Source organism: Lagopus leucura, unplaced genomic scaffold (assembly GCF_019238085.1).
Source record: "Lagopus leucura isolate 7727_CA_CO unplaced genomic scaffold, USGS_WTPT01 Super-Scaffold_100019, whole genome shotgun sequence".
NCBI lineage: Eukaryota > Metazoa > Chordata > Aves > Galliformes > Phasianidae > Lagopus > Lagopus leucura.
The window spans coordinates 13,232,867-13,245,855 of NW_024962273.1; the positions used below are offsets into that span (position 1 = coordinate 13,232,867).

General features: G+C 38.4%; 1 protein-coding gene across 1 annotated transcript; it reads right to left on the bottom strand.

The window, feature by feature from the left end:
• Nucleotides 1–225: 225 nt before the first annotated feature.
• On the bottom strand, nucleotides 226–12,925 carry PECR (peroxisomal trans-2-enoyl-CoA reductase). Its single transcript, XM_042878004.1, has 8 exons — nucleotides 12,811–12,925; nucleotides 10,797–10,930; nucleotides 6,300–6,465; nucleotides 5,559–5,640; nucleotides 4,064–4,160; nucleotides 1,677–1,787; nucleotides 1,387–1,498; nucleotides 226–1,267 (listed from the first exon to the last, which is right to left on the bottom strand). Exons 1-8 carry the CDS (start codon nucleotides 12,923–12,925, stop codon nucleotides 1,179–1,181), a joined length of 906 nt encoding a protein of 301 aa, XP_042733938.1. The 3' UTR covers nucleotides 226–1,178.
• Between the last annotated feature and the right edge of the window lie 64 nt (nucleotides 12,926–12,989).

Here is a 12,989-nt window from a genome sequence, read left to right on the forward strand (position 1 = left end):
CAAAAACCACTCAGTTTGGAAAAAAATCTTATTTTATTTTATACCCCTCCTCTCCCCCCCAAGAAACTAGCACTAAAGACTCCATAAACAACACATTCCAGTATTTTAATTAAAGACAGAAAGTCAAGCACCTTTGGAGAGAACACATCTGGTGGACACCCCCATATTCAATCCAAAATTAAGTACTGACGATTTTACTTCCATGCAGCAACTTGACTCCGCAAATTTCAGTTAAAACAATCATTTATTTTAATAGTTTAATCAAAGTTATCAGACATGAGAACATTTGCCTTAAAGTAATTACAACAAACAGCCTCTTCAAATAATATATTCCAAGACCTACTTGTTTGCTTGTTTTTTAAATGGAAACTCTCAATGAAGCATAAAAATCACACCTGTTTCAGGAATGCTGATGAAAAAAGTGTTACCTAAACAGCATATCAGTAGAGAACACAGTATGGATAGAAAGCATTTACACTTGTAAATGTAAGATTCGTAAGCTTTTCTTTCATTAGTACAGCAAATTGCAAAAAGCACTGCAATATACACCACAACCTATGCTTCCAGATTTTGCTATGAAATTATCAAATCAATGCTGTTCTCCATGAGTGTATCATATACCTCATTATTTGATTATTCTATGAACAAATTTAAGTGGCAGCTGCTCATCTCCTTAAGTCACTTTATCTGCAAACAACTAGAAATATCTGATATGCTTCATTAGTTTGAAGCCGAAAAAACAGTACCCTGCTATTTAACCTACCACTGCTTTATTTTATTTCCTCCCATCTCAGATAAGTACTTTAATCAATCCTTTACATCACTGTGAGCATTCAGATTGTGGATGAACAGAAACAATATACTGCTAACAGCCACCACAAGGATTACTGATGCAGGTACCAATAACAAAGACTTATTCCTCTCCCCAAAATCATTCTGTGTAAATGATTCTGTAACATTCTGCACTGCAAATGAAAAATTGATTTTACACCTTCCAAGGGCCAGCATGCGTTAGAGATGTCCTGTGCACATTCTCAAGTTTTAAACATGAGGACGTGGGACAGTGAAAATCTATGCAGTTATGTGAGGGGAAAAAAATAAATCAGGTTACTGGTAATTGTAATACCAAGTTATAAAGTGAGATTATCAGCAACTGTGAAACTGGGAATTTCACGGTACTACAGCTTTGGCTTGAATTCACCAGAAATAAGCTTTTTAAGCATTTCAGAATTTCTTCCTTCTGGTGGTGGAGGCCATCTGTTGTGATCTGAGGAAAACAAAACAATGGACTTAGCTGATACAGGAAAAAAAAGCTTTTTCTTTTTGCATGCTCTTATTGCCCAACTTCAAACACATGAGGGGCATTATTCTTAACCCATTTCTTACCTGGTATTTCTAAGCTACTACCATATAAACTCTGGCCACCATCTATAACCATGGTTGTCCCAGTTATGTAAGAAGCAGCTGGAGATAGCAGGAAACACACTGCAGGAGAAATCTAACAAACATGACAATTTTAATACTTCTTAAACTTCTGGCAATTGGTTACGCCCAATTTTTGTAAAAACAGACACAGACACCATTTCAAAATTAAGTCCTTAATGGTCCCCATATAAAGTGCTTTTAAAACAGAGACATAGAAATGGGAACATCACAACTGTTCAGAGATACATTACCTCCTCAGGAACTGCTAATCTCTTGGCAGGAATATTTGGTATTCTCTTCAGCCACATATCTACACCCTGTTCTCCATAGTTGGCAACCGCAGTTTCTGAAAACACTATTCCCTGTATTAAAGCAGAAAAAAAATTCAGTTCTTTCATGTGTTAAGTTGTGACCATTGTTAAATTATAAGCTTACTGGGGTTTTCTATGGGACTAACAACCCAAACAAGACTTTAATACAAGTTTTTAAATTGGATGAAAGTATAACTTATAAAAGAAGGTAATTGGACTGATAGTCACATCCCTGTTCAAATACACTAATTCACATTAATTCTTCACCACCACACCAACAACTCTTAAACTCTCAACTGTTTCGAAACAACAAACATTTCAAATTAAATTGCAACAAAAGCTACAAGAACCCCAAGAACAAGTTCGTATTTTTGTTTATAGTCTGCAAGAATACCAGATTGACTCCATTGTGAATTACACAGGCATTTTGCAATCAGATTTCAAACTCTCCCTACTGAGCTGTCATAGAAGCCCCTGTTCTGATAGTTGTAAAAACCATCTTCAATAGGGAGGATGAAGGCTATAGTAAGAGAAACAGAGGGCGCCACGTTTGAGTTCCGACAGAACATTTTGGACTCAAGTTTAAACAAGACAACAATTTAATTTGTTCATTAAGAACATTTCAATATTTCTCTAAGATGTGAACAACTGTGTTTTCACTAAGACAACCTCATTTGTAAAACTAATTTATTTTTCCAGAATGCTTATTTCCCTCTATGTAGCCAATGAATATACAGATGTTATAATTAAGAAATATACAGGAAAGTTAGGCTAAACAAGTTACCACACCAAAGAAGAATGGATGGAAAGCTTACTCTTGTCCTGGGCTCACTGAGAAGACTCTAAGAGGAGCAATCTCCAAAAGAGATCCTTCCCCAATGGTAGTCAGCTCTTAAATGGGGTCTAGGAGAGGTGGAGCCAGGTTCCACCCCTTCCAACAGCACAGAAGAATTGTCTTCACCTGTGCTCCCAAGGCTGAGCCATTGCTCACCTCGGGTGGTCAATCAGAGGTTCAGGCCATGATTCAGCAGTTCCCATAGACCCTCTCACCATACGCTTTCCCTGCATGTTACTAGGCCCATGAGAGGCAGCAAGTTCTGCATGGTTAATACAAAACACATTCACAAAGGTATCAAGTATAAATAACTAAAAAACAGATTTTTGTCATTAGCAGAGTTAAAAAATTAGCAGAAAAGCCAAACCACTCAAGTGTTTGCCTGCCAAAAGTCTCCTTTGGCAGATGCTATAAAGTATAATTAGTATGATTCATTACGTAATTAGCATGCATTAAAAATATGCACACATACTAATGCTGTCCTAATTACTTATTTCCTAAAGTCTTGATAAATCAAAAAGCAAACAGGAAAAACAAGATAGCAGATCCTCATATTTAATAAGTCAGAGTAGTCTCAGAGGCAATTTAGAAGAGCCATTTCCTGAGTCTCCCATCAAGCAATTTTGAAGCGTGCCAAGAGAAAGCAAACCAGGTGTTTTAGTGCAGGACATCTACATACCCTGCTGTGGATCCTACACTGGCAAAAAGATCTTCCTAGAAAGATACTAATAAATCTGAGATTTACTAAGCTGTGAGATAAGAAATTCTGAATGTGGAAGTAGCTAGATTAAGGTTTAGTTTTCGAGAGAGCAAGTGTGAAAGAAAGAAACAGCCATTAAGAATGAAGATTACTTTAACCACACTAGACATATCTCAGACCTCAAAGCTGGGCCTGTATATAGCCTCTGTAACTGCTGCATCACAGGCTACAAAAATACAACTGGCCTTTACACAAAGATGCTTTGTGTAACTGCAACATGTCATCTACTTCCTCAAAAACACAGCAGGCATATTTTGCTGACCCACACAGCAGCGTCCTATCTGTGTGTACTTCATAAGGAAAAAAATGAATATCAGATGTAAAAATGTGTTTTTATAATTTCTTTGAGCGAAGGTCAACACTGCCTTTTCACCACTAAAACTAACCCAACTTGACAAGATATAAACATTAAAAGGACACATTCAGAGATGCTCAACATAACAGCAAACACAGGCAGAAGCCACAAGCACACATGAACCATATTCAAAAAATTTAGTAAACCATTTTCCCCACATCTGTCTCGTTATCCAAGCAGTACAAAACACTCCCAAAGGCACCTGGGAAAAAAAAGGGCATGTATGGAAAGCATATGAAGAAACTACAAATTCATAATTAAAAAAAAAATCCATAAACAGTCAGAAGCTCTAGGTTTTAGAATTCCTTTCAGTTTCAGAGTGTTAACCATAACCACATATGGTAGGAAGTTTAATTACATCACTTGCCATTACTTACAGGAGCAACACTGTTGATTCGCACCCCGCTGTGGGCCCATTCTAAAGCTAAAGTCTTGGTTAGGTTATCCACTGCTGCTCTTGCAGCTCCTGAGTGCCTATTGAGAAAAGAAAGCAAAAGAAGCACCTTTTCCCACAGCTAAGTGCTCAATATTAATATCCCTGCAGCTTCACTACAAAGTAGTAGTGTTCCATGTCTGGACCACCGTGATTTTCTAGTTCTTAAACTGTGAAGTTATTGTCAAATTTAGCAGACTTACACTATATAATTGACACTTCTATAGGAAAATCATAAGAATCTAGTTTGAAAGTAGCCTTACTTAGCCATCCATACCTATATACAAGTTCTCTGGTGAACTTTTCCAAGTAACTTAGAATTTTTTTAATTATTATTCCTTGTTCAACACTCCCATATTCTATTCATAGTGACAAATTCAGATGTATCCAGAGCATAGAAACTCAAACGACTGCAGCTTCAGCACCACCATGTGGATCTCTACATTTATTTCATGCTGCTAAGAATAAGCCAGTGAGAAATTGAGATTTTGAAAGATTTAACCCTGAATGAGGCCTAAAGAAGTTAATATAACACTGCTGAAATTCTATTCAAGAAATATATATAAAAACTCAGAGTTAAATTAGAAAAAATTCAAATTTAAATTCAAAGAAGAAACTCAAAACTCAGAACTCTCCCCCTCTGGAAAATGCCAATGCACAGCATTCTCACCACTTCAAATTTTTATTTAAAATCAGCATTTTCTGACAAATATTTGTCTTACACAAGTTAAAACTCTTTTGTTGGAAAAAGGTTCAATCAGAAGTCTTACATCCATTTTGAAGGTAAAAAAAAAACGATGTGAATAAATTTAGTCAATGTCTGCCTATGAAGATGCTATATTTTCATGCAGATAGTTGTGATCATTTTTTGTCAGTATAGAAGAACCATAAACATGATTTTTTTGTACCATTCTCCCAGTCAAGAAAATAGCAGAGGAAACAACTGATTTCCTGCATCAGAGACCTTCCCCAATAAAGAGAGGTACAAAGAGGAAACATGTTAAAATGCTAGGTACGTTCCTCCTATTCCCCATCCATCTATACTGTAATTGTTTATGCCATCAAAATCTGACAGCAAGAGAAAAAGCAGATGCCAAGTTCTTGCAAAGCCATCAGAACAAGTAAAGGTTTAATTTCAAGGCAACCAGTTCCACTAGCATCTCATTCCCAGTGAAAGCTTTACTAGCAAGTTTTGCTTCACAGTTTCTTACAGAGCAGCAGAAATTATCAGAGATGTCCTTTACTCTTACAGTCTCTATTCAATTAATAAAAAGACTCACATGCATGCAGCTCTCTCTCTTGATATTAACTACCATATTTCTATTACTCAGCTACTGCGCATTGTACACCTTTCCAAAACACAGTATTTAGGAGTAAGCAATTGCTCTATGGGGAGAATAGAGGAAAGTGTAAAAAAAAAATATATATATGTATATTACGACATTCCAGGAAACCCATTTCTCACGGCAGCAGTAATGTTGACAATGACTCCTCCATGTTCCTGCATCCAGGCATTGTACACTGTGCGAAGGAGGAAGATAACCTATAAATACCTGAAGAAGTGCACACGAACAAACTTGCCAATTGGACACTAAATCTGGAGTCCAACTACAATTATGCTACAGACTTCCTGTGCATATTTAGATTCACAGTCTGCTCTTTATACCACAACCTCATCACTGGATCAGTCACATAGCAGGAACAGTCTAAGTAAGGCTCAGTGATTGTCAAGGACACTTGTGGAAATCAAGACCTTGTGTCTCCCATGTAAATTACTTGCATTGCCACTTTCCTAATACTATCTGAGAATCACATACTTTGAATTTATACCCATGGTGGGTGCAAAGACTTCTGTGTTTCTCAGGAAATATTGGCCATCACAGTTAAGTGTTTTTCCCACAGACCTGTGAGTATCCAAACCAACAGATGCCTCCAAACCTTGCCTTTAAACTAGAGATTATTCCTCCCCTAAGCATGCAGATGTGTAACCATGTATTTGTTTATATGAACAAATATAATGTACACTTAAAGATCCATATGACATTTGTGAAAACAAATATCCACTATCAAATAAGTATGTGAAAAAAGAAGATAGAAACTACATTTTCTTGCCTTCAGTTGTTACTTAAAAAAAAAAAAAAACAACCAAAATTCCATTATGCATAATGTTCAGTCCTCACCTGCTTTGCAGCAATAGAAAGTCCCTGTCAGATTTGTGTCTATCACAGCATTCCAGCCTTTAGCACGAATGGCTTCAGAAAGACTTGCAAACTGGCCCCCTCCATTATTCACCAGGAAGTCAATCTTCCCATGCAGATTCAGCGTAGTCTTCACCAAAGCTTCTACCTAAAAGAAAATATTTTTTTAAGCGTGGCAAAGTGCTCATTAAGCTACATAACCAATCTCACTCTCAGACATTTTCTCTCATACACATTCCTACACATAAGTAGGAGCCTTCAAAGAGAGTAGAAACTTAGTATGACAAGTTTAAGCAGCCAAGAAAGATTGGATTGTACCTACATTTACTTAAGAAAATTTTCTGGTACAATGCAGGAGCTACATAAAATACCAGCACTTAAAGAAGAGGCTCTTCACTGTTGAGGACTTGTGAAAGTAAATTAAAAAAGTCTGCTATTTAAGATGCAGTGATACATTCTATGAGCAAAGGATTATCTGCATCCAGTGCTGGAAGGCAGCTACAGATTTCCTTTCATCTGACCCACATGCCTGTGTTCCTAACAGCGACTGCAGTATCTTCTATTAAGAGATTTACACAAGGTCCAACAAAATCCCCCCCCAAAAAGATAAACTAACTAAATTACACTGCTAATCAGAAATCTTTCTGGGTTTTGTATTTTGTGATGGAACAGTTCTGACAACTAAGCAAGCTTAAATTACTATTTTTTCCCTTTTGTTAATACATGTGCAAAGTCCTTTTCTTTTACTCATTTCTCAGTATCTGGTGTAACAGCTGAGAAAGATGTAGTGACTCATCAGAAATACTTGAGAGACTGTCCTCCCTACCTAACCACGTGTTTTAGTAAGCTTTTAAGATGGTATACCTCAGTTAAAATAAACTGAAAGCAGACAGCAAGTTTTAAAGCTGTAAGAAGCATATGGAACCCATGTAATTGTACAAGTCTTGTTTTGTAGACAGATGTAAAGGATGGAAAGTACAGTAACAGCAAAGCCCTAGGCTACAACAAATGACAAAATGTTCAAAAACACCACCCACCAGCCCAAAAATAAAGAAGCTACTTACCTTCAGAAGACCTCAGATATACAAGAACGTCCAACAAGACATCCTTGCCTCCACTGCTAACCCTTAAATGAGATCTGGGAAGGAATAGATCCTGCACCACCCCTTCTTCTCACTCAGTGCATTGCATGCATTTGAGCTCCCTAGGTTGGCCCTGCCTTCCTGCCAGCTGCTCAATCACTGCTTCAAGCTGTAACTTAGCATTTCTGTGACAATGGGAAATAAGAAAAACTAAAAAACACACAGTAAACAGGAAGCTACTTCCATATTTGTGAAAATACTGGAGTTACATTGCTGTGTTGCCTTTTTTTTATGATTTTCCCCAAGGCTAGAAAAAATCCTGCTTTCTATTTTTGTATTGATATTGTTTCAGGCACTACACTCAGTTTACAAATGAAATAACTTTCGACAGTTAATGTATAATGTTTCTTGAATAGAAGTAAAAGCCCAAAAGCACTTTGCCTCTGTTTTCTGCAAGACAGTTATGTCCAAGTTACAAACAAATGCTCGCCATTGCTGCTCTTGGCAAATGTGATAAAATATGCAATAGCCAGCACTGGATGTGAGAAAGTCTGCTATATCCCTCAGTTCTAAGATCTGACAGCTTTAGAAATAATAGTGTATGGGAACTGTTGATCATGGCCTAAACCTCTGATTGACCACCTGAGGCAAGCAAAGAGTCAGCTGTGGGAGCACAGGTGAAGGCAATTCAGCTGTGCTACTGGAAGGGGTGGAGCCTGGCTGCACCTCTCCTAGATCCCATTTAAATGCTGACTGCAACTAAGGGAGGTTTCTTTTTTCTGGAGGTTGCTCCTTGAGGAGTTTTCTGTGAGCCTATAACACTGGTGAGGATTTTCAATTATTTTTTTACTGTGATAATCTTATTAAGTCTAACTTCCATATATCTACTGATTGTACAGTTACCAACTGTTAATTTAAGATTATCTCAGTTACAAATACTAAGTAAAGTGTAAAGAAGTACTATTCTGTCTGTAAATTTAAAAGCTGAAAATGTGTTACGTGTTTCTTCTAACTGAATAGCAATTTTAGAAACTATGTACCAGTGGCCAGAATTCTGCCATCTTGATAGTCTTAGTATTATAAAGCTAACAGACAAGGATGAAGCCAGAATAGTAAGAGATAAACAAAAAAAACCATAAAATGTCATTTTATGGGCATTGCCTGATCATGATCTAAGCCAATGATTGAGCACCAGGTGAGAAGGTGCATCTAACTCAAGGCATTCAGGTGCAAGGAATACACTTAAGCAGCCAGAAGTGACGGACTCAGGGTCCATCCCCTCCTCACCATCATTTAAGGGTTAGCAGCCAAGGAAGCAACATCTCAATTCAGACACTGTGTTCTTCTTTAGATGCTGCTGGTCCTTAGAAAGGGTAAATCACCTTCTTCTACTTAGCTTTTCAAACTAAATTTGAACAGATATCTTTATAAGCATGTTCCTATTCTAGTAGAAGGCGTTATTACTTTTCATTGCTTCATGTTCTCAAATCAGTAACACCTGCCCTTGCATAAGAGCATTTGGAATGGCTAAGTATGTAAAATGGCTAAATACTTATATTCTTATGTTAAAATGTAACAGAACAGGAACTGCATTCCTTATAGAACTTCCACAAAAAGCTTCCTGAATTTTCATAGCAATTTTTTTAGTTAAGAAAGACTTCAAAAGAAAGAAGTAAGAGCTGATGGAGAAGAACTGCAGTGAGTCGTGTTATGAGATTGACTCAAATGAAAAACTTAAGACTGATCTCTACCTTATCCATCTGAATCCTCTGTATGGGGCATATGATGTAACAGTGGTTTAGAAGAATTTCCTTTAGCAAAAGATAACCAATAAAAGGTTCCCCAATATAGCATGAAAAAGCTCTAGAAAAGTTCTGGTGTAATCACAAATGATTAGAACTTAAATATAAATGGAAGACAACAGTTCTGTGTTGAAACTGTGGGATAACAGGACAGAAAACAAGTTTCTCTAAATATATAAGCATAGCTACCTGTAGCACAGATAATGCCTGAACACTTCACAAAGCACTGTATAAGAAATGGCTTTGAGTACATTAAAAAATGGCTTTGAAGTCTTTTAAAGCTACCACAGTTGCTCTGACAATTCCTCGTTTTTAAACAAGGAACAGTATTTGTTTGGTACAGATATCTTCCTTTACCATCCAAGCCCTCTTCTATTTTATGTAACACTACTGTTAACTTATTTTCAAGTTAATGCAAAAATAAGATTCATAAGAAGGCTGTTAAGCATGCCAGACTATTCTCTGCAAGACTTTGAGGAAAGAACCTCTTCTCTTTCCTGTTGCTTTAATCATGCAAGTTACCCTCTGACACCTGTCACAACCTATTATATCACACTGCTGATGCTGGTAAATACCAACTTAAAATTCACTCGTAGGTGAAGTGACATACTGCACAGCCTGAGGGTTCTTCTCCCTCAGGAAAAAAGTCTAAGAATATCATTGTGAATATTTTATGGCTTGAGCTGTTCCATGAGGGAGGAGTTTTTATTTGCTTTATGGTTGTACGTTAGGATACTTCCAGAATCCATGTAGCTTCTAAAGGTTATTAATATCTCTTTACGTTCTGGTAGATTTTAACAGAGGCTTTAAAAGGTTAAGAACCTAGTAGCAATTGATCAGTGGAATGCTTTACAGCAGTTTTAAGTTAAGCCTGGCATGCTGTTGGATTCCTTACTGTTTAATTACACGGATAAAAATTGAAAGATGAATGCAGACTTCTGAAGAACCTTGATGAAGTACTTCTGCTCTTGATCTCCCAGTTTTTGTAATATAAGAAAGGAAAATAAAAATCTGGTATGACAATAGGAGAGCACTTACTAAGGACTGAGAGCAAAAGTTCTGCACACCTCAAGTTGCAACCAGAATGTGAAACATGGATAGGAAAGTGGTATTTTTTCCCTTCAATATGGGCAAAAATGAAAACACAGGATACATCTCAGGTTTACTTGTGTCAAGACACAAGAATTGAGATCCTGTGCTCTGACTTCTGTTTGAAGGAATGACTCTGAATGACTCCATCTTCACAAGTAACTACCCCCTCAAGAAATGACACAGAACCCCATGAAGTAGGCTCTGGGTCAGCTCTAAGAACATAACAGCTCCAAAGTGTGCTTCTCATAAAAAAAAAAAGTAGTAGAAATAAATGTGTGTAGTCAGAAAAAATCTAAGAGTAAAAATGCTTTCCTGTGTAGTTGCTAAATTACCTTCTCTTAGAATGCACAGTTTTATTTAGGTCATATCAAGTGTTTTACTGCAACTGTCTCCTGATCTAAGGTACTTCTGAGGCTCAGCAAGTAACTTCGGGGGTCTGAGGATTTACAGACACAATATACTCCTGATGTGTTAAGCCCCAGAAGAAGATTATTAGTTGTTACCTCCTCTTCTTTACGGATATTGCACTGTATAGGAGTCACTTTGGCAGGACTCATTGAAGAAAATGTATTATTCAGTTCTTCTGCAGTGGCTTTTAATCGGTTAAATTTACGAGCAGCAATAACAACACTGCAACCTGTGGGGAGAGAGAATGAAAAATCTTTTAGTTTACAGTCAAAACTGCAGTTACCCCAGGCTAATAGCATGAGGAGATATGCTGTAGGATATGCATTCATTAGCCACTGACTGGAAGATACAATGAAGAAATTCTTGTGAGAGAAGAAAGAATGACTGATGTGAGATGCTTCTTAGCAACAAGATCCCAGTGTGCCATGCAAGGAACAACCAAGATAAAAATGGCTATATTCACTCTCCTTCCTGCAGAAGGGGAGATAGCCTGTGAGTTGCAGTCAGAGTAGCTTTCAGACATGACTTTGCAGCTATTTTTCAAGCCTGTCTCATTTCAAATTACGAGATTTAAAGATGTTTCAGCTGGTCTTGATTACAAAAACTTGCTTCTGAAACCTCAAAAATCTTACTGTGACTCTATCCATAATTTTGACCAGGAGTGAGTAAATGTAATGCTCTGCTTTATAACCTACAGAGTTTAAGCATGATACAGTTGTGAGATTAATTTTTATCTGCAGACTACAGACAGCAGGAACAGAGGCTTCCCCAGGGCACTTCTACTTGCTGTGTAATCCCAGATCAGGCAGGAGAGAAAAAAAATGCTTAGGTGCTCAGACCTTCTGCTTTGCATGCATGTAACTTAAGTACAAAATTACCAGTCAGCATTCACGTAACAAATGGACTAGTTTATTGTCATCAGAGGACTAAGGATAGATTGAAGTCTGGTGATTGTCACTACAGACTGAAACAGATCCCACCATATTAATACCTAGTACAAATCCATTTGGCAAGGTGGAAGGCCTCATTCCCACCTTCCTCCTGATGTAGTCTTTGTATCCCAACGGAAGCCATCCATTCCTCACACTAGCTCTGGTGCTCCTCTGCTTAAACATAAATGAATTCAAAGCACTAAACCAGCCAAAAATGAAGTTAACATTTTGCCAGGTGTTTTTTTTTTCCTTTTGTTGCTATTTTGCAGTGGAATTTGGCTTCTCATGTGATTAAACAAACACCAGAAACAACTCAAAATATCTTGTGGGAGTAAAGAGCAGCAAGCTGTTCATTTGGCTCAGGCTCTCTCCTGAAATTATACATGAAATTTATGTTTAAAAAAAAAAAAAAAGCAAAACTTCTTTCCAGAAGGATGTGCTCAACTATGCATCTCCAAGAAAAGGGCCTTCACCTTTGATCACCAGCCATCTTGAAATAGCACATGTGGAAGTGTTAGACTGAGATCTCCTGTTTGTTTTTTTTTTTTTAGGTGAGGGTCTTGGTCACCTGCACAACAAACTGAGTTCATGGAGAGGCACATGTCATCATCATCAGCAATTAACACTAAGCACTAACTTATTATAGCACTTCAGTGTTTATTTATAAACACACTACAGAATCATGCCCAGCAGAAGAGTATTTTTGCTTGGTGTGCTGATGTAGGATGAGGGCAGGTTGTGACTCATAAGGATGACTGCATCTACTGCACAAACTTCAGTGAAGTCTGTATTTAACAAAGAATGATCAGACCATTTCCTGTGACTGCCAAGGTGGGCAGGGACAGATGCACTTCCAGACAAAGGGCTTAAATCTCTGCAAAAGGCTCTGAAGGAGGTGGGTTATAAAAACAACGTGCATCGTAACCAGCCACTGCTCATCGGTATTTGTTGTCCAACCAGCCCTTCTTCCAAAAAAAAAATAAAACAAACCCAGCATAGCCTGAAGTGCAAGGCATACGTGGAAATGGTTCCCAGCAGGAGTGACCTACGCCCCGTAAGCTCACCACAGACCCGCTCACCGAGCGCTACGACCGCCGGACGCCCTAACACCCGTTAACCCGAGACCCTCAAGGCCCCCACCCCTGCACCCCCCCGTCTTCGCTTCACACCCGCCCACCTAACGCCAGCAAGTCGGCGGCGATGGCCTTGCCGATGCCGGTGCCGCCGCCGGTGACGATGGCCACCCGCCCGCTGAACAGCCCGGCCGCCAGCAACCCGCGCCGCGCCGCCATCTTCCCCCCTCGCACGCAGCGGGCCGCCGCCGCCCCGACACGTGACGCGCCGCCCCGCCCGCAC